The 23,072-nt window shown below is 40.1% G+C and overlaps 1 protein-coding gene across 1 annotated transcript in view; it reads right to left on the reverse strand.

The window, feature by feature from the left end:
* Positions 1-13,540: 13,540 nt before the first annotated feature.
* The window catches only part of LINGO3 (leucine rich repeat and Ig domain containing 3), an 83,772-nt gene continuing 74,240 nt past the window's right edge, over positions 13,541-23,072 (reverse strand). Inside the window, exon 2 of the mRNA XM_069740613.1 lies at positions 13,541-19,331. Within this exon, the coding sequence (XP_069596714.1) occupies positions 17,482-19,299 (1,818 nt within the window). The 5' untranslated portion in view covers positions 19,300-19,331 and the 3' untranslated portion in view covers positions 13,541-17,481. The remainder of the gene's footprint in view (positions 19,332-23,072) is intronic.

Raw genomic sequence — 23,072 nt, forward strand, 5'->3', positions numbered from 1 at the left:
ATATTCTCTGGAATGCCATGTAAACGAACCACATGCTGGAAGAACAATGGCACCAAATCAGAGGAGGAAGGCAATTTAGACAAGGGTACCAGATGGACCATCTTAGAAAAGCGATCACAGACCACCCAAATGACTGACATCTTTTGAGAAACGGGAAGATCAGAAATAAAATCCATAGAGATATGTGTCCAAGGCCTCTTCGGGACCGGCAAGGGCAAAAGCAACCCACTGGCACGAGAACAGCAGGGCTTAGCCCGAGCACAAATCCCACAGGACTGCACAAAAACACGCACATCCCGCGACAGAAACGGCCACCAAAAGGATCTAGCCACCAACTCTCTGGTACCAAAGATTCCAGGATGACCAGCCAACACCGAACAATGAACCTCAGAGATAACTTTATTGGTCCACCTATCAGGGACAAACAGTCTCTCCGCTGGACAACGATCAGGTTTATTAGCCTGAAATTTTTGCAGCACCCGCCGCAAATCAGGGGAGATGGCAGACACAATTACTCCTTCCTTGAGGATACCCGCCGGCTCAGACAAACCCGGAGAGTCGGGCAAAAAACTCCTAGACAGAGCATCCGCCTTCACATTTTTAGAGCCCGGAAGGTACGAAATCACAAAGTCAAAACGGGCAAAAAACAGCGACCAACGAGCCTGTCTAGGATTCAAGCGCTTGGCAGACTCGAGATAAGTCAAGTTCTTATGATCAGTCAATACCACCACGCGATGCTTAGCTCCTTCAAGCCAATGACGCCACTCCTCGAATGCCCACTTCATGGCCAGCAACTCTCGGTTGCCCACATCATAATTTCGCTCAGCAGGCGAAAACTTCCTGGAAAAAAAAGCGCATGGTTTCATCACTGAGCAATCAGAACCTCTCTGCGACAAAACAGCCCCTGCTCCAATCTCAGAAGCATCAACCTCGACCTGGAACGGAAGAGAAACATCTGGTTGACACAACACAGGGGCAGAAGAAAAACGACGTTTCAAGTCTTGAAAAGCTTCCACAGCAGCAGAAGACCAATTGACCAAATCAGCACCCTTCTTGGTCAAATCGGTCAATGGTTTGGCAATACTAGAAAAATTGCAGATGAAGCGACGATAAAAATTAGCAAAGCCCAGGAACTTTTGCAGACTTTTCAGAGATGTCGGCTGAGTCCAATCATGGATGGCTTGGACCTTAACAGGATCCATCTCGATAGTAGAAGGGGAAAAGATGAACCCCAAAAATGAAACCTTCTGCACACCAAAGAGACACTTTGATCCCTTCACAAACAAAGAATTAGCACGCAGGACCTGAAAAACTGTTCTGACCTGCTTCACATGAGACTCCCAATCATCCAAGAAGATCAAAATGTCATCCAAGTACACAATCAGGAATTTATCCAGGTACTCTCGGAAGATGTCATGCATTAAGGACTGAAACACTGATGGAGCATTGGCAAGTCCGAATGGCATCACTAGATACTCAAAATGACCCTCGGGCGTATTAAATGCAGTTTTCCATTCATCTCCTCGCCTGATTCGCACCAGATTATACGCACCACGAAGATCTATCTTGGTGAACCAACTAGCCCCCTTAATCCGAGCAAACAAATCAGATAACAATGGCAAGGGGTACTGAAATTTAACCGTGATCTTATTTAGAAGGCGGTAATCTATACAAGGTCTCAGCGAACCATCATTCTTGGCTACAAAAAAGAATCCTGCTCCCAATGGTGACGATGACGTGCGAATATGCCCCTTCTCCAGGGATTCCTTCACATAACTGCGCATAGCGACGTGCTCAGGCACGCATAAATTAAACAGTCGACCTTTTGGGAATTTACTACCAGGAATCAAATTGATAGCACAATCACAATCCCTATGCGGAGGTAGGGCATCGGACTTGGGCTCATCAAATACATCCCGGTAATCAGACAAGAACTCTGGAACCTCAGAAGGGGTGGATGACGAAATTGACAGAAATGGAACATCACCATGTACCCCCTGACAACCCCAGCTGGACACCGACATGGATTTCCAATCTAATACTGGATTATGGGCTTGTAGCCATGGCAACCCCAACACGACCACATCATGCAGATTATGCAACACCAGAAAGCGAATAACCTCCTGATGTGCAGGAGCCATGCACATGGTCAGCTGGGTCCAGTATTGAGGCTTATTCTTGGCCAAAGGCGTGGAATCAATTCCTCCCAATGGAATAGGACACTGCAAGGCCTCTAAGAGAAACCCACAATGCTTGGCATACTCCAAGTCCATCAAATTCAGGGCAGCGCCTGAATCCACAAATGCCATGACAGAATACGATGACAAAGAGCAGATCAAGGTAACGGACAGAAGAAATTTTGACTGTACCGTACCAATGGTGGCAGACCTAGCGAACTGCTTAGTGCGCTTAGGACAATCAGAGATAGCATGAGTGGAATCACCACAGTAGAAACACAGCCCATTCAGACGTCTTTCTTCTTGCCGTTCAACTCTGGTCAAAGTCCTATCGCACTGCATAGGCTCAGGTTTAAGCTCAGGTAATACCGCCAAATGGTGCACAGATTTACGCTCACTCAAGCGTCGACCGATCTGAATGGCCAAAGACATAGACTCATTCAAACCAGCAGGCATAGGAAATCCCACCATGATATCCTTAAGGGCTTCAGAAAGACCCTTTCTGAACATAGCTGCCAGCGCAGATTCATTCCATTGAGTGAGCACGGACCACTTTCTAAATTTCTGACAATATACCTCTATCTCATCCTGACCCTGACAAAGAGCCAGCAAATTTTTCTCTGCCTGATCCACTGAATTAGGTTCATCGTACAGCAATCCGAGCGCCAGGAAAAACGCATCGATATTACTCAATGCAGGATCTCCTGGCGCAAGAGAAAATGCCCAGTCCTGAGGGTCGCCGCGCAAAAAAGAAATAACAATCAAAACCTGTTGAACTGGATCACCAGAGGAGCGAGGTTTCAAGGCCAGAAATAATTTATAATTATTTTTGAAACTCAGAAACTTAGTTCTATCTCCAAAAAACAAATCAGGAATAGGAATTCTTGGTTCCAACATAGCTTTCTGATCAATAGTGTCTTGAATCTTTTGTACTCTTGCCGAGAGCTGATCCACAAATGAAGACAGACTTCTAATGTCCATCGCTACACCTGTGTACTGAACCACCCAAATGTCTAGGGAAAAAAAAAAGCAAAACACAGTGCAAAGAAAAAAAAATGGTCTCAGAACTTCTTTTTTCCCTCTATTGAGAATCATTAGTACTTTAGGCTTCCTGTACTGTTATGAAAGGCAATTCAGCACTACAATGGACATAGCGGTCAGAGCACATACAGTGATCTGACAATAACCCAAAATCATAGAACGAGCTCTGAGACGTGGGAACTCTGCAGACCGCAATCCCTAATCCTCTCCAAACAACTCTAGAGGCAGCCGTGGATTGCGCCTAACTCTGCCTATGCAACTCGGCACAGCCTGAGAAACTAACCAGCCTGAAGATAGAAAATAAGCCTACCTTGCCTCAGAGAAATACCCCAAAGGAAAAGGCAGCCCCCCACATATAATGACTGTGAGTAAAGATGAAAAGACAAACGTAGAGATGAAATAGATTCAGCAAAGTGAGGCCCGACTTTCTTAACAGATCGAGGATAGAAAAGGTAACTTTGCAGTCTACACAAAACCCTAAAGAAAACCACACAAAGGGGGCAAAAAGACCCTCCGTACCGAACTAACGGCACGGAGGTACACCCTTTGCGTCCCAGAGCTTTCAGCAACAAATTAGACAAGCTGGACAGAAAAAATAGCAAACAAATAGCAAAGAAGAACTTAGCTATGCAGAACAGCAGGCCACAGGAATGATCCAGGGAAAAGCAAGTCCAACACTGGAACATTGACAGGAAGCCAGGATCAAAGCATTAGGCGGAGTTAAGTAGAGAAGCACCTAACGACCTCACCAAATCACCTGAGGGAGGAAACTCAGAAGCCGCAGTACCACTTCCCTCCACCAACAGAAGCTCACAGAGAGAATCAGCCGAAGTACCACTTGTGACCACAGGAGGGAGCTCTGCCACAGAATTCACAACACACGGGTCACTGTCTATGCACGGGTCAATGTCTTTGCACGAGCATCAGGGCGCACCTCTCCAGTCACAGCAGAGTCCGCTTTCACGTACTCACAAGATGCAGTCTTTCTGGACAATCTTCCTGTCTCAATCCTCCGAGCGGGAGCTCTCTCTCTCCTCCCCGGAGCGCAGCTGCGTGCTGTTCTGGCCGCTGTATCCGCTGCTCTCTCTGCTGCACACACTGCTCTTTCTGCTGTGCATGCTGCTCTCTCTGCTGTGCACATTGCTCTAGCCCTGGAAAGCACGCCTCTTTTCTCTCTCAACACGCTTTCTTAGTGTCACGGCCTCTAAGTCGGCCCCCAGGGAATCCTGCTGCACAGCTAAGTGGTTCCAGGCACGGAGCAGAGAAGGTAACCCACTTACATTGGCACCCGCAGACCAAACCAGTAAAATCTGCATTATAATATGGCTCTCCTTCCGTTCTGAGTTTTGAAAAGTAGTTCACGATTACATTTAAGGTATCGGGCACTCAAGTGAAATTTTGTACAACAAACTGAAGTGCTTTTAGCCTTTAGAAAAATTAAAAACTTGGGGTTAAAAAAACATTTTAGTGGTAAAAATGTAATTATTCTTTCTGCACCGCTCAATGGTATAAAATTCAAAATTCTGTGAGGCACATGTGGTGTCAACATGCTCACTGCACCCCTGGATGAATTCTTTGTGGGGTATAGTTTGTAAAATTAGGTCACTTATGGTCACTTATGGGGGAGTTCTGTTGTTCTGGCAACTTAGGGGCTCTGCCAATGTGGCATGACATCCTGAAACCATTCCAGCAAAATCTGAACTACAATACAGCGCCTCTTCTCTTCGGAGCTTTGCACTGTGCCTCAAAAGTAGTTTTCGACCACATATGGGGTATTGGCGTACTCGGGAGAAATTGTACAACAAATTTTGGCGTCCATTTTCTCCTGATATCCTTGTGAAAATGAAAACATTTGTGGCTAAAAATCTTTTTTTTGAGAAAAATATATTTTTCTTTTACAGGTTAAAATGATAAAATTCTGTGGTTAAAATGTTCATTTTTACCTGCCTCATTGATTTAGCTCCTGTAAAGCACCTGAAGAGTTAATAAGCTAATTAAATGTGGTTTTGAACAGTTTGAGGGGTGCAGCTTTTAGAATCGTGTCACTTTTGGGCATTTTCTGTCATATAGGCCCCTCCAAAGTCACTTCAATTGTGATGTGGTGTCTAAAAAATTTGGTTTTGTAAATTTTGATGGCAAAGCAAGAAATTGCTGTTCAACTTTTAACCCCTCTACCTTCCTAATGAAATAAATTATGGTCTGACAATTGTGCTGTTGTAAAGTAGACATGTGGTAAACATTATTTATTAACTATTTTGTGTGACATATCTCTTTGGTTTAAGGGCTTAAAAATGAAACATTTGAAATTTTAGAAAAATATTTAGAATTGAGAGTCCACAGTGGTTGATACCTTTTAATGGCTAACTGAAAAGATGGTAACAAATTGCAAGCTTTCGAGACTACACAGGTCTCTTCATCAGGCAAAGACCAAAACAAATTCTGAAGAATCACATATTTATGCACAACATGGCATAGAAAAAAAAGAAAAAAGGGAAAAACCATGGATAAGCCAGGTGACATGAAGCAGAATTACGATGGGTGATAAACAGTTACGTCCATAAATATTGGGCCAATTCTTAGATAAGAATTGTTTTATTGTCCTGTGATTAGGGTCTCTGTTGTGATGACCCCATATGGTCTGAGGGGCAAGTTCCTTAGTTGATGTAAAAAGACATAAATCCATGCGACACATTCATTCCTGCAGTGTGAGTGTCAAAGGTCGTCATCAGTTTATATTCCCAGACTCTTCTGTCTCTCTGGGATTTGAAGCTACCCTTTAACACAAGTAATTTCATGTCCATAATGTTATGATTTGGGAGACAGAAATGTATTGCCACAGGTAGATCCATTCTTTTTTCTCTTATTGTATGACGATGAGAGTTCATCCTTGTCCTCAGCTTCTGCCCTGTCTCCCCCACATACAGACCCCCAGTTGGACATTTAGTACAAATAATTAGGTACACCACATTAGAAGTGATGCAGCTGAAAGTACCTGGTATCTTGTAGTCCTGATGTGAATTGGGGATCTTTATCTTGTCCGTGGTCATTATAAATGGACAGGTTTTACATTTTTTCTGGTTGCAAGGAAAGGTACCTGTAGCTGTGGGAGAGGACAGGGAGCTCTTGACAATGATGCTTCTTAGATTTGGGGGCTGCCTAAAACACAGTAGTGGGGGGTCTGGAAAAATGGATTGTAAGCGGGCATCTTTTTGCAATAAAGGTTGTAATTTCCGTGCAGCTCCTCTTAGCACCTCCAGATTTGGATTGTAGGTAACCACTAGAGGTACCCGTTTATTTTCTTCTTTAGCTTTGTAATGTAGCAGGTGATTCCTTGATATTCTGGTGGCTCTTGTAATCTGGTTTTCAATTGTTCTTGGATGGTAGCCCTGATTCAAAAAGGTCTTTCTGAGGCGAACAAGGTGTTCATCCCTATCCATGGGGTTGGAACATATACGATTGTATCTGATGGCTTGGCTGTAGACAATAGAGTTTTTTATGTGTTTTGGATGGAAACTGTCCCATTTAAGGTATGTTGGGTGGTCGATTGGCTTCTGATACAGGGATGTCTCTATTTTATTGTTCTGCAGCTTAATGATGGTGTCCAAAAAGTTAATTACAGTGCAGGAGTAGTTGAGTGTCAAGTTGATGGTAGGATGAAATTGATTAAACTGTTCATGGAACGTCTTCAGCTGCGGCTCAGACTCCGTCCAGATGATTAAAATGTCATCAATTTGTTGCCATCTTTTCATTTAGCCATTAAAAGGTATCAACCACTGAGGACTCTCAATTCTAAATATTTTTCTATCTACTGGCTAACACGGTACCAAGATATATTTCTTTCCTGTATTGAAATTTTAGAACATTTTCACCACATTTATGATATTTTCACAAATAAAATCAAGTGACACTGAACAAATTTTACCAGTATAATAAAGTGCAATATATCATGAAACAAGATTCTGAAGATCATTGAAGAGCCGTTGAAGCGTTCTAGAGTTATTACCACATAAATTGAAACTGGTCAGAATTGTAAAATTTGGCCTGGTCATGAAGGTGAAAACAGGCTTGGGTGATGAAGGGGTTAAGAAGTGTGCAGTTTTTCCCAGAAGTCTACATCAAATTGATATACTGTACATTGGTAGAGAAAAAGTGCCAGGCTATGAAATAATATATTAATAATTCGTGATGATGAATGGATTAATTCAAACTTAAGAAATAGTTTCTGCCTGCTATAATAAGGTGACAAATATCATCACATGACCATAACAATCTGAAAAAAGAAATGTAGTTTTAGACATAAGTTGCCCATAATAGTGCATAGGCTAAAATGTTATAAATAAAAAATATGGCCATAATCTAATATTTATGTAGGGGGACAGAGTCCCTATCAAAATTGGATTTTACCTGTCATGGTATGTGTTTTTCCCCAGGTCATCTCCCCAAAGCAATAGGCATTCTTGAATCAATCATATCAAGGAACCCTTAGCTGAAAGTATTTTGTGTCTATGTTCAGTTTTGCTTTATTAGAAATTAGTGGATTGTTTGAAATTCAAATTTGCAGTTTTCGCTGAATTTTTCTTCATAATTCAATTCACACTAAATAGATTTAATGCAAATTGCAATACTGGAAATACTCTAATTGCTTGGAAAATACATGTATTAGTTTTTGTAGTGAGGGGGCGGTGGGAGAAAAAAGAGAGATAGAATGAGAACGTGACCCAACTGGAATGACTATGTGATGTCATAGCTGCATTCCATTATGGGGAAGCCAATGCGTCCACGCCAATGTCATTAGCCTGCTCTCTGATGCTTCTACAGTGTGGGAAATGGTGCAAGTTTTTTATTCTTTGCGATCCTTCTGAATCAAATCTCAAAGTTTTCACATTTTCTTGTAATTTCTGGAAATTCGACTTAGGTGAAGTACATACTCCGCAAATCAATCCACACATAATAATAATAATAATAATAATAATTTTATTTATATAGCGCCAACATATTCCGCAGCGCTTTACAAATTATAGAGGGGACTTGTACAGACAATAGACATTACAGCATAACAGAAATACAGTTCAAAACAGATACCAGGAGGAGTGAGGGCCCTGCTCGCAAGCTTACAAACTATGGGGAAAAGGGGAGACACGAGAGGTGGATGGTAACAATTGCTTTAGTTATTCGGACCAGCTATAGTGTAAGGCTCAGGTGTTCATGTAAAGCTGCATGAACCAGTTACCTGCCTAAGTATGTAGCAGTACAGACACAGAGGGCTAATACTGCATAAAGTGTATGAGAACATGATGCGAGGAACCTTTTTTTTTTTTTTTTTTATTATAAATAGGCCACACAGGGATCGTTAGGTTAATGCATTGAGGCGGTAGGCCAGTCTGAACAAATGAGTTTTTAGGGCACGCTTAAAACTCCACACATCTCCAGTTAAAGGCAGAAAATTGTTTACCTATAAATCTTCTACATGCATCTTGAATTCATTTTTTAAATTTATTTTTATCTTCTACCTACATACAGCAATTAGCGTTTATTTCACATACCACATATACTCGAGTATAAGGCGACCCGAGTATAAGCCAATGCACCTAATTTTGCCACGGAAAACTGGGTAAGCTTATTGACTCGAGTATAAGCCGGGTATGTATTGTCCCCTCATCCCTGTCCTGCTATGTGTGGCTCCCCCTGTCCTGGTATGTGGCTCCCCCTATCCTGTCCTGCTATGTGTGGCTCCCCCCATCCTGTCCTGCTCTGTGTAGCTTCCCTCGTCCTGTCCTGCTCTGTGTGGCTCCCCCTGTTGTATGCATTGCTCCCCCGTCCCATATTGTATGCATGGCTCGGCTCCCCGACCCATCCTTGTATGCATGGCTCAGCTGGGCTCCCCCTCATCATACTCACCCTCCTCGCGCGGTCACTGCACATCCCTGCATCTCCGTTGTCCTGGCGTGGCAGCTATTCCTGTGCTGAGCATTCACGTGGTACCGCTCATTAAGGTAATGAATATGCGCTCCACGCCTATGGGAGTGGAGACACGGGCATATTCATTACCTTAATGAATGGTACCATGTGACCGCTCAGCACAGGAAGCGCTGACGCACTGGGACAGCGGAGATGCAGGGGCATTCAGCGACAGCGCGAGGAAGGTGAGTATGAGGTCACCGGCTCCTGCCACTGCTCCGCTGCTCCCCTCCAGTCGCCGGCTTTCTGGACCATGGCTCGTGTATAAGCCGAGGGGGGCGTTTTCAGCACAAAAAAGTGCTGAAAATCTCGGCTTATATACGAGTATATACGGTCTTTGTTTTTTTTTGTGTAAGGAAAATTATGTGTAATGTTAATTATTCTATAATGGTGTTTATTATAATATACAGTAAAGGAGTCATGGAGAAAATAATGTACAGTCATTAGTAGGCTCTGGCATTTTACACTTTCTAATACTCCACCTCCTTACTTGACCTATTCTTTTACCTCCAGTTTTCATTAAAGTTTTGTAGGTGTGAATTCAGAGCAGAGTATAAATAATCCTTTTTCAATGAGATGGTCACCAATTGATGGGGTGATCTAAGAGAGAACTCTAAGTAAATTAAATGTTTTGTTTGCAATGTGTATGCCTGAGGCAATCCAGTATTATCAGATATTGATTATTAGAGCACACACTACTACATAGTAGACTGCATAAGATGTAATCACATCAGTTTCATGAAAGGAATTCTAAGATGAAAAATCTTCATCACCATGTTATCTGTAATACAGGGTCCATAGACATCTATAACATACTGGAACCCTAGGAAAGGATACAGCTTCACGGATATAAAATCTTGATCTTTATTGGTAAAATTATTAAACATCCAGAACATTGTTCATCAGTGAAAATACCAACGCGTTTCTGGTTCACTCAGCATCAGTACTTGCTTTACAGCATGAGTAAAGGTGCTGTGTGCACCAGAAACGCGTTTATGTTTTCGAGAATGGACAATGTTCTGGATGTAAAGCTGTTTTTAGAACTTTACTAATAAAGATGAAGATTTTTTATCCCTGAAGCTGAATCCTTTCCTAGAACACTATTGCTGTTTTCACTCTCCAAGCTCCCGAGAGTAATAGGCTATAGACAAAAAACAGGTCATTGATTTTTGCTGATTTACATATGCATATAATTAAGTTTAGTGTGAGTTGTTCATTAGTAATTACACACACAGAATAAAATGGGCAACGCTCTGTTAACCACATCTTTATTTCAGGAAGTCACATAGAAAAAAAAACCATCAAGAAAAAAACGATTGGTCTTCACAACAGAAATTTTTTTTTTAAGAAAGTAAACACACAAATTGCTTGGTTATCTCTCAGCCTACGCCGCAGAGCCAATGATTTCATTAGCTCTAATTAGGATTTATGTACCTGCAGGAGGTAATCTGAGAATACATTATTCATGACACATCGACCACGGACTGTGCATTATCTTTGGCTCCTACTTAGTGAAGTACCGGTACGTTGAGCTGCTGTTTGTAATAAAATGTTGGATGTGTTAACGCCTTATACCATTTTTTCCATTCTGCAGGGTTTTCAAACATTCCTGTCAGTCAAATGTCTACATTCTCTTTTTTCCCCTGCCATGCATTGATACAATACATCTTACCAAAGTATCTAATCTATGGCAGTCCTACTAGCAACACTGCAATTTGTGTAACATTATTACATGCATTCAACTACAAATATTTATTTCCTAATGCATAGTTATGAAAATGTCTTCATTTGTATTAATCTCTGGAAATTGGCAGTGATAATTTAAGAATTCACAGTTCCCAATCAGTTGCATCGCCATGTTTTATGTTCACATTTAAGTTCTCCTACAATTACTTATTTACAATATATTTGTTGGTTAGTTGGTATATGGTGTTATTGCTAAAAGTCATTTTAAAGATCACATTTCTTTTTAAACCTTGACAATAAAGAAGAGGTTTTGTTATTTTATCAGTGTGTTGCCAGTATCTATGCTTGCTTTAATTTTCTCAACTGGAGATAATATAGTTGTATATATAGCAAGGTGGCTGACTGTGTAACCTTGTAAAGCAGTAGCTACAGTGCCTTGAAAACAAAATAAAAACTGGCAAGTATTTGTGAAGTGTAAAGGCAATGATACATAGTTTTAGAATTATTTTAAAAATATAAATCTGAAAATTGTGACGTGCATTTGTATACAACAATGTGTAGTCTGATACTCCTAAATAAAATTCGGAGTAACCAATTGCCTCCAGAAGTCAAATAATTAGTAAATTGAGTCCATCTGTGTGTAACTTATTCTCAGCATAGCTACAGCTGCTCTGTGAAGGCCTCAGAGGTTTGTTTGAGAACATTAGAGAACATTAGGGATCAAACCGAATCATGTAAACCAAGGAACATACCAGACACTGCAGGGATAACGATGTGGAGAAGATCAAAGCAGGGTTGGGTTATTAAAAAGTTGCCCAAGCTCTGAACATCTCATGGAGCACTGTTCAGTCTATCCAAATATAGAAGGAGTATGGCACCACTGCAAATGTGCCAAGACATGGCTCTTTACCCAAACTGGCATCCCAAGCAAGAAGACCACAAATTAGAGAAGCAGCCAAGATGTCTATGGTCACTCTCTAGGAGCTGCAAAGTTCCACAGCTCAGTGGGAGAATCTGTACACAGGACAACGATGAGTCCTATATTCCACAAATCTGGCCTTTATGGAAAAGTGTCAAGAAAAAATAAATTTTTGAAAGCAAGCCATAAGAAGCTCTGTTTGCAGTTTGCTTGTTGTCAGAGAACTAACCCGGCACATCATCCTGAAAACACCAGGGCAGGGAAGCTAGTTACAGTTGATGGGAAGATGGATGGTGCTAAATACAGGGCAATTCTGGAAGAAAACCTTAGAACCTTCTAAAGACTTGAGACTGCAATGTAGGTTCACCTTCAAGCAGGGCAATGACCCTAATCTTGCTACCAGAGCTCCAATGGAACGGTTTGGATCATAACATATTCATGTGTGTGAATAGCACAGTAAAAGTCCAGATCTAAATTTCACTGAGAATCTGGAGCAAGACTTGAAAATTGCTGTTCACAGATGCTCTCCATCCAATCTCACTGAGCTAGAGCTAGTTTGCAAAGAAGAATGGGCAAAAAGTTTCAGCTTCAAGATGTGCAAAGCTGGTAGAGACATACCTCAAAAGACAGAGCAATTGCAGTGATATGTGGTCCTGCAAAGAATTGACTTGGGGGTTGCGGATAGGAGGGCCTGAATATAAATGCAATTTTCAGATTGATATTTTTAAAATAATTAGAAAATCATGTATCATTTCCATTACACTTCACAAGATTTGGCTAGTTTGTGTTAGCATATCACATAAAAGCCCACTAAAATGGATTTAAGTTTGTCGGTGCAGCATGAAAAAATGTGGAAAAGGTCATTGCGTGTGAATATTTTTTCAAAGCACTGTAAATCCAGGCATATATTTAGAACATGACGTTTTCTTAATCCTCACTTGGAATTTAACTTAGAGGTATCCTTTCATTATTGTGACTGAAAACAGTCTCAGAACTGTTGATGATTTTGTCGGGAAAACCTCTAAACAAAATGGAAGGTAAGTTTTAAATAGACCAAAAAGGCTCACTCATAGGGCCCATTGCATCTTTGCCATTTTTGTTGCATAAATATTCTCAATTTGTGACTTTTTGAGCTGTTACAAATTCATCAAACAATTTTCGCCCATTTTAAACTTTTCGCTTGCTGTTTTAGTTTTATGATTTTTACATCAACGTGGCTTTTCCATATGGTTTAGACTGATTCTTCAAATCTGACTTTTTTAACATGTCATAAAATTTGGTAAAAATGAACTCTACCCCACCTCTAGAGTGATTTTATGTATGCCAGCAATTTTTGCATTATGTTAGGAAATGTGTGGCTTTTGTAAGTACCGTAATTAGTCGCGAAGCAGGTCAAAGACAAAAAAAATTTGTGCAAATCTCATAAACTACGTGAGCCATTTTGAAGAATTTGGAGCAAAAAATGGTAACAAATACCACAATACAATAAAGAAAAGTGGCTTAACTCCCCCCCCCCCCCGGCAAATGGTGAAATGGGGCCAAAGTATAAACCTGGAAACCACAAAGGAGAAATGTATAAAAATGAGTGCAAATAAAAATTAGAGCAGTTGACTATAAAAACAATCATGTTGCTGTTTTCATTTTTTTTAAATTTGCCTCCAAATAATAAAAGTCAAAACCAGATCGCTGTGTGCAACTGGTCTACTTACAGCAAAATTGTAGAAAATCCATGTTATGAAAATGTCAATGTAGCCTTGCTAACCACATGCACTTTATTTCCCATGGAGAATAACAGAATTTACATGAGAACAATATAATATTCATGCAGTCCTAGCATTAAGGGTATACATTTTTGGAGAAGAAATAATAGGTATAGAGAATAAGCAGGAAAGTTAATGGACATTTTCGGAAGACAAAAAAGGACATGGATGCAGGTGGTTCGGGTTGTATTTGTTACAAAGCTGAGAACTTGATGTAGTTTTTATTGGGTAAAGAGAAATATGTTTTTTTCATAAATACTCTTGTCATTAAAATGTCATGTTGTCCTTAAAATTTTGTTCTTTGAAAAAAAAAAAAAGATAAACTCCATTCATCCCTGAAAACATTTGCCGTTCACAAATGTCGCACTGGAAGGTTTTTGCTTCATTACATGGTCTTATTGATGTAAATTGACTTTATAAAGGTGTCTTTTACTCTTTCAACCAATAATGAGGTTTATACAGTAAAAGTAATAAAACCATGAGTTGAATCCTCGTCAAAACAAAGAGATAACACTGCAAACGAATGAGTAGCTCAGATAATCCCCTACAATTAAGTTGTAAGTAAATTGCACATAATAAAATAATTATTTACATCTACTTTTACTAAACTATGCCGTAAGTTGCTTGTCTAGGGCAACATTTTATATTATCATGCTAAAATGAATGTAGGCAGGAATGGTGCCATTATTCTACGAGGAGAAATAATTGAGAGACCACATTTTATTGATTCAGTACAAGTGACTAATTATAAAGTAAACCCATCACAGTATTGAATGCAGCTCATATTTTCAGTAAACATTATTAACACATTCTTTCTGAAGCAATTAATAAGTGGTTAAACTCTCATCCAGCTCTTTGACAGCACTTTATGTAGTTGTCCACTGCTGGACTAAATGGGGCATAAAATAATATTCTAAAATGGACCATTCTATACATAGTCTTGTAGGCTGTTCCTGGCAGTGGAAAGTACCTCCTAAAAGTATTCCAAGGAAGGGCAACCAGTGAGCCATGGTCATATACACCCACAACACAATGGGCACAAGGAGCGAAGGCTACCTCATCTGTTCGGAGCGAAGAACATCTAACCAATTGTTAAGAAGGTAGTGCTGGCTATGATAGAAAGGTGCATCGCTGCTTTTTGTATAGGGAGCTGCACAGCTGATGAACAGTTAGAGTATCCATGTAAACTGAGTCTTTGGTCTGCTTGAATAGAAAAATTTACTTGGATATACACTATAAGCCATTTTCAAAGGTCCATATGGTTTTGGAAGAATCTGACAACATATTAATACCACTGTGAATGGACAAGTAAACAAATGAACAACTTTACTAAAGGCCAAATTGTGATAGCTGGATAATTAAAAGATGTCCAAACAGACGGTCTTGTTGGGCATTTAGTGGTTAGGACTAGAGATGAGCAAATCTCCCAAAATGTATGCCCCAAAGCATAGTAAATGGAGGACAATGCATGGGATAAAAATAATAAAACATTATACTCACCTGTCTTGGACCTACAATTCATTTGTGCTGCCACATCCGCTTGCTTTGGATTGGTCTTCAGATAGCTTTGTGGTCACAGTGCTCATGTGGTAACATAGAGCGTAATGCACTTCTTTGATGTCACTGATCCCACACCATGTGACTGCATGAGGACTAGGCAGCCATGGAGCATCCAGATCATAGACAAATCTGAAGGAAGTGGAGAACCAGTGAGGGGAGCTGCGCCTGCCGGACAGGTTAGGAATGAGCCTCGTACAGATGATCCCTTTTTTTAAAAAAAAAAAAACTTCCTAGCCCTCAAATTAGTCATATCCAATTTGATTCACTCATTCTGGTTACATTGTATTAAATATGTGCTCAAGGCTCTTTGAGGCATTTAGGGAGAAAGACCAAAGATTAACCTGGCCGTGGCCGTTCATATCCCACCAAAGAATTTTTTTATCGGCTATGTCCGAAAGGTTTCTAAATTCAAACAATTAATTTCAAATACGTGTTAACTAATGTATCCCAATACATCTACAATGGGTACGTGGACATCAGAACAAAGGCTGATTAAAAAGTAGCTGTCAGCAGCGGATCTTGGCAATTTGTGTGTCCAAGGGCATTCAGAGATGCAGAACATTCTTCAGACAACCATTAGTAACCTCAATGATAGCAGCCAAAGCATGTGTGTGTATTTCTGCATGTGGCTCACATACAAAATACTGAATCAATCGATTTATTTAGAAAATTGCTTCATAATTTGCATATCATTAACATGTCTATACATTCTGTGATTTCCATAAATCCACAACTTTTTTCTTCTTGTTGTTGTAATCTCAATGTTGAGAAGTGTAATTATTTTTCTGCAGATATGTAAGTATCTTCTGCATTCTGAACACATTGCGGCATTTATTCCCTTCTGTCGTAGGGAATACTGATGCCCACACGGGATGTGACAAAAAGAGTTCTGTGTATATTTTGTGTACATCATTCTTATTCTGTTTATTTACTACAAGATGAACTTTTCAGCCAATACAGCCATAAGTTAATATAATCACCATTTGCAAACTATGAGTTTTTGACTATGAGAATGTCATCAGATCTCTGTTTTAACAGAATGTCAATCTTTTACACCCAATTCTGAATATTTCTATGTTTTTGTCTACTAACAGCTGGTAACTAGTCTCTTATAGATTTTAATACTAACATCCTCTCTTAATTATCGAAGTATACAAAATGTGTACATTATTTGATTAAGATGTGAGTTCACAATAGGATTTCAGATGATAAAATTTGTTAGTGCTTAAATGTTTTTACGTAATTCATCTCAATTTGTCATGTGACAAAGGGTATTAATGTGACCCTCAAGTCTCAAATTGCCCATTTACCTAGTTTGTCCGCAGTACATGGTTTTCTGACACTATATAGACTTGTGTGAGTTTTTAGAGGCTATTCTTGCTTGGCTCTCTGCACCTAGTGCGCTTAGTCTGCGCCAAGTCCTAGCTTGCATAGTGATGGTAAGCAGGCCAATACTCCTTTTCTCAATACACCTCTAGTGTTCAGCTGGTCGTCTCCACCTTCTGGCACTATATATTGAGAATCCGAGATTACATGGACAGTCTACTCACACAAACGTGCTAGATCCTTTTAACAAAAACATGCGTGAAGCAAACCATGGTGGTTGGAACCAAGCATGCTCATTGTGAGCTTCAGCAGTTTGACTGCCCATGAAACTCATGTCACCAATGATGTCCATACATTGGAGTGACCGGGAGGGATTAACAGACTGGATATTACCGGAAGTCTGAGAAAGCTGAGGGGTTAAAATCATAAATGTTCAACATTATAATATTTTAATAATATTATTTCTTCTCAGATGGCTCTATATGTCTGATAATTCCTGAGAAATCTCCCTAATGTGTTCATCATTTTTCTATATGTTTTATGTATATTGTACATTTTTTATTCTTTCATAGACCTTAATAATATTTTTTATGTGCTGGGATGAAGTTATAATTTATAAACCAGTGTCCATTTCTTTTAAGGCTAGTTACGTTAACCCTGCATGATTGTTGCATTATTTCTCAAACAAAAGTAGACTTCCTGTTCAAACGCACCGTCATTTTTTGGAACTTGGCATCATATTGTTTTTTTTTAATTGATTGTAAGTCAGTGCTCATTACTTAATCGCACCTTATGGGAGAGGCACCTGGCTCCTGGAATGCTGAGAATTAGATATCAAACCAACCCTGCTATATTTTACAAAAATAGCTGAGTGTAGCTGGTCAGGGCAACGTATTTGGCAAAAGCCAACAAAAAGCCCTTATTTTAATGGAAGAAAAATGATGGCATAGGTGAAAACACTATCTAAGCCCATTAATGAGGCACGCCTTTGAACTCACTACATGTAATGAGCAAAATATCACAGTGTCCAATCCATTAAATATACAGTAACTTTTCATATCATTTTCATATTAAACTTTCGAGCTCCACCTTGTCCCGCAGCAGAGGCAGGCCCATCAACTTTACGGAAGGAGTACTCAACTGAGAAGTTATTTTTGTGTTGTCCTCTTCCTCTGCTCCATACAAATAGTAGAAGAAAGCAGAATAGAACCACTCCCAAAAAGGTAATGCAGCCCATAGCTGTTGATACTAAGATTGTTTTTAGGTCCAAAGTAAACTTTAAGAAAACATGTGTGTCATTGTGGTAGGTATCATTGTATTCTGCAAGATACAGTGTTCGGTTAGCATATGGTGAGTTATCACCTTTTACAGTCAGTGTTGCAAAGTAAGTGTCATTTCCTCCGGCATTTGTGGCAATACATATATATGTTCCACTGTCTTGAATCTGAGCATATCTTATTTCAAGCGTACCCTCTGGCAGCACAGTAGATCTTCCTACACTTCTGCTAGTGATCATCCTTCTCTGTGGTGAAACCCAGACAATGAGCGGAACAGGTTCTCCATCTGCCCGGCAGTGAAATGATACAGGCTGTCCTTCATGAGCTATGATATGTTGGAGCTTCCTGTCCCTTATTTTGGGTTTTTGGCATGTAAAGTATTCAAAAAGAATTGAATCTGGAAAGTCACACAATGCATTACCTTGGATTTCAGCAGGAGAAGCACATACGGGCTGGTGGCCATTAAAATTTAATGTTTTCCTTCTTTGTAAAATCCATAGCAAACGACAGTCACAGGCTAGAGGGTTGGCATCCACTCTTAATGTCTCTAGAGTATTGACCGACTGAAAAGTGTTCTCTTCCAGAGTTGAAAGCAGATTATTGGAGACATTCAGCAGACGAATCTGTCTCAAGCCATAAAATGATTGTGATTCCACAACAGTTAAGGAAGCTCCAACCACATGGAGCTCCCTTAGCCTAACAAGGTCCCTGAAGGAGCCTCGCTGAATGACTCGAATGGGATTGTAGGAAAGATTTAGATATTCTAGGTATGTAAGACTCCTTAGAGCAGCTGCTGGCACTGAGGTGAGATTGGTATAGGTGATGGAAAGAGAAGTAAGGTTTAATCCTTGGAAAGCAGTTGGGCAGACTTCTTCTAAAAAAGACCAGCAATCAATTTCTAGTTTTTTGAGGTTGTAAAGCTTCTGAAAATTCTGTTCCTCCAATGAACTGATGCCCAGCTGTCGGAGCTTCAGGATCTCAAGGCCTTGCAAATAGAAAAGTGAGTCAGGTGATATAGTGGTTAGATTGCATTTCTCAATTGTCAGTTGTTCTAGGCCCACCAATCCAGAAAAGGCTTTCTGCGAAATGTACAACAGCTCATTGTCCCCAACTTCAAGGATTTTCAAATTACGAAGGTCTTGAAACATAAAGTCTAAGAGTATGACAATTTTATTTTCACTGATATCCAGTAATGTTAGATTGCTCAGTCTGCTAAACACTCCAGTCGGAATAAGTTTCAGTTGATTGCCTTTCAGTTTAAGGGTTTGAAGATAAACGAGATTGGCAAAAGCTCCTGGCTCTATTACTGAGATAATATTTTCACTTAGATCGACCTCTTCAAGCTGTGGATATGAGGACAGCTCCCCAGGATTCAGGCAGCATATACGATTCTTGCTGAGGTCAAGGAGTTTTGTTTCAGATGGAATCCCTTCTGGGACAGAAGTGAGGCGTTTGCGGTGGCAAATGACTGACCGGATCTGAGGTGCACAATCACAACGAGCAGGGCATCCCAAAGCCTTTCTTTCTGAACACAGCAGCAGAAGGTGGAAAACTAAGATGGAGGGCCAACATGATGCTATTTTATTAGGCATCATATTATCAGCGGGGCTACCATTTTGTCAGGCACCTAAAAATTAGAAACAGAAGTTAAAGTACTAAATTAACAAACAATGGATTACAATTGTTTTTAAAAATCCCTTTAAGGTCACAGCTGTAAATGTGTTAAGGAGAATATTTCACCAGGTTTTTGCTACCTAACCTGAGAGCAGTGTAATATAGGCGCTAATTCCAGCACTGTATCACATACTGATTTGGTTGGTGTAGTTTTGATCAAATCAATATTTAGATTATCACTAGAGGACTAGTAAACATGCTGTCAGATAGTCCTCCATGAGTTCTGTATAATCCACTCCCCACCACTGATTGTCAGCTTTCTGCCTATGCACAGTGTAGTTGGAAAGCTGCCAATCAGCAGTGTGGGCGGGGTCCTACAGAGCTCAGCGTTCAGAGATCTGGTAGGTCTGCAGCAGATAAAAGAGGTTTTAATCAAAGCTGCAGCAAGGAGCTCAATAAGTGACGCATCGCTGGAATCAGGGTCTCTGTCAGTACATCATGCTTCTCTCAAATTGGGTAGCAAAACCCTAGTGTCAGATTCCCTTTAATCTAATAGATTTAATATTATCTGTTGAATTCCCCTCTGCTCTAGCACCAATGGTTCCTGCACTGATGAGTTCACGTCCATCATTCACTTGAACACTGCTGCCAATTACTGGCCTCAAGGGTTAAATGCCCTAAACGCCACTGAGGCCAGTGATTGGCTGCAGTGCTCAAGTGAGCAATGAATGTGTCAAATTCCTGCAGACCACCACAGCTGAAGAGGAGGGGGATGTACTAGATAAATAATGCTTACTTTTATTGTTTAAGTGTATTATCAACTGTTACCCTACTAAACCAAAAATCAAACAGACGCTTTCAACCTGGATATGCAACTTATTAAAGCACGCAGCCATTTAATTTGTATGTATGCCATTTTTGGCCTGTGTAATATGCTTTATGCAGCATAAAATCATGCAGGGAGTATCAGTTCTGATGGCAGCGCTGACTGCGCTCGCTGCTGTGCAGCGCAGATGTGGTCACTTTGATAGAACCGTGCGTCCGTAATGTAATTAGCGAGTGCGCCATTTCGTTTCTAGACGCCAACATGGCTAGTGAGGGAAAGGGTTAATTCTCTTAGCAAGAGAGAAAAACCAGGAATTTTCCAACTAGAGAAAATGTCATCTGTTGCTTTCCTCTAATCCTGTCTAATGTCTGAAAATCTGCAATATTATGTTACACATATAAATCCGAGAGATATAATCTGCAGGAGCACCTTCCCGAGGCCGCGGTCTGAGTGTCTCTAAAGCCCCCAAGATTTGGGCTTTGTGTCATTTAATCTGCTCAATCTTTGACTCCTGAAGACCCAGAAAGTCCTACATAAATCCTATTTTATATATTATAGAGTGGATGAAAGGGAAAAAGAGGAACGACCACATAATCATAGTCATGGAATTGATAATAATCCCAAAACGATACTTAGAGATTAAGTGGAAACAATACAGGAGTTATTGTCACACCAGCACACCCGGAAAATTAGGAATTAAAATGTAAAAATGACGATCTCCTGTGAGAAAATGACCCCCTCTAGTATTCAATCTATCGTAAAGGAAAAACGAAATCCCCCCCAGTATAGCTGCTCTACCTAGTCACATCAGTGCGGAGGATCAGAGAAGATGATGTGTACTACACGTGTCGCTTCTTGATCTTGGATATTAATTATAATGTCACCATAAATGATTGCATCCCTGCTGAGGGCAAGATAATGTATTCCAATTTGTGTGTGAAGGATTATAAAATGGCAGCTTATTTGCTTCATGTCTGTGGCTTCCAGTATTACACGCAGCGAAATCCTACAGAGCCCAGCGGGATTTATTATGCATTAGTGTGCAATATCATGATGCACAAATGGATTTTAGGGGGGGTGGCAGTCACTTGACCTGAATGGAAGCGTTTTGCCAGTCACTGTGAGGTTTCCCCAGAACACTGTTTATTTGATCATTGCGATAATAGAGTGATATGGTTGCGCACACTTTCCATTATTTCCTATTATGGCAGGTGAATCTGGGCAGATTATTTACAATAACCCTTATGCTTTTATACTATGGGATAAAATGATGGGTTACTCACTTAAGATGAATGATACGATGACGGCGCTGCAGTATCGTTGAAAGGAAAGACATAATAGCCTTGAAATATAATGTTTGCAGTGAATATGAAATTTCTTTATCTTAAAAATCATAGACGCAGGGTGGTTTTTTATTTCCTGCACCTTACGTCTCTGAATATTAAAAACAGTAAACTAATTGTATAGCAAAATAATATTTCCAGTGAACGGTTACAGTTCTCACCTCTCTCTATTCATATTTATATAATGTGACAGTGCTGCTTACTGTAAATCATAACCGCAATAAGCATCAGTTGCTGTTTCTAACCTCCTCCATAGTACATATATCCATCTTACAACTCTTCTAACATAGGTAAACCCAGCATGGATAAGACAGCAGCACAGATCTCTACTGGGCTTCCATGTTGCACACATCAAGTCTATTCCTTGTCTTTCTCTTGTTAGAAGCAAGAAGCCTTCACAGTTGTCAAAATAGTGAGACAGTAGAGAACCAGAACGTCTCCTTCTCTTCCAGGGCCAGATAGCTCATTACTAAAAAATGTTTAGATTTCCTAATAATATGTATTTGAGAAGGGTTTTATATTTTGGTAGTGTTTTACTTCATGAAGGACTTCTCATTGTTACCTGTAATGACCCTGAATTTTCCTTTTTTAATTTTTAACTTCGAAAAAAGGCGTGGATGATTTGAGCTTTTATATTTGTATTACTATTTTTTTGATATCTCCTTTCTTTATTCTTTACGTAATTTGTGAGTCCCCTTAGGGGACTTCAAACTGCAACCATTTGATCGATTATACTATATACAGCAGTACCGTAGTACTGCATGACATATTGAAAATCTCATTCTCCTATCTAGCTCAGCCTACGGCTTATCTTCACCGAACGGAGATGACAATAACATGGGTGTTTAGCAGACCCTTGGCTGTCATATTAACCCATTGGTCCTCTGTAATCGTGTTCCGAGGATTGACAAAGGGAGCTGGTGTGCATGGTCACAGAGCGCATTCCATTTAAAATTTACTTGCGGAGATTGACAGCGGCATTTAACTGGTCAACAGCCGTGGCAGTAACTGGGTGCCAGCCATGGCTATTAGAGATACTATATATGCCAGCTACAGTGGGGAAAAAAGTGTTTAGTCAGCGACCAATTGTGCAAGTTCTCCCACTTAAAAAGATGAGAGAGGCCAGTAATTAACCACAACTATGAGATTCAAAATGAGAAAACAAATCCAGAAAATCACCTTGTCTGATTTGGCAAAATTTATTTTGCAAAATATGGTGGAAAATAAGTATTTGGTCACCTAAAAACATGCAAGATTTCTGGCTCTCACAGTCCTATAACTTCTTCTTTAAGAGGCTCCTCTGTCCTCCAGGTAATGACCTATAGTAATGGCACCTGTTTGAACTTGTTATCAGTATAAAAGGCACCTGTCCACAACCTCAAATAGTCACACTTCAAACTCCACTATGGTGAAGACCAAAGAGTTGTCGAAGGACACCAGAAACAAAATTGTAGCCCTGCACCAGGCTGAGAAGACTGAATATGGAATAGGCAAGCAGCTTGGTGTGATGAAATCAACTGTGGGAGCAATAATAAGAAAATGTAAGACATACAAGACCACTGAAAATCTCCCTTGATCTCGTGCT

This window comes from Ranitomeya imitator, chromosome 1, assembly GCF_032444005.1.
Source record: "Ranitomeya imitator isolate aRanImi1 chromosome 1, aRanImi1.pri, whole genome shotgun sequence".
NCBI lineage: Eukaryota > Metazoa > Chordata > Amphibia > Anura > Dendrobatidae > Ranitomeya > Ranitomeya imitator.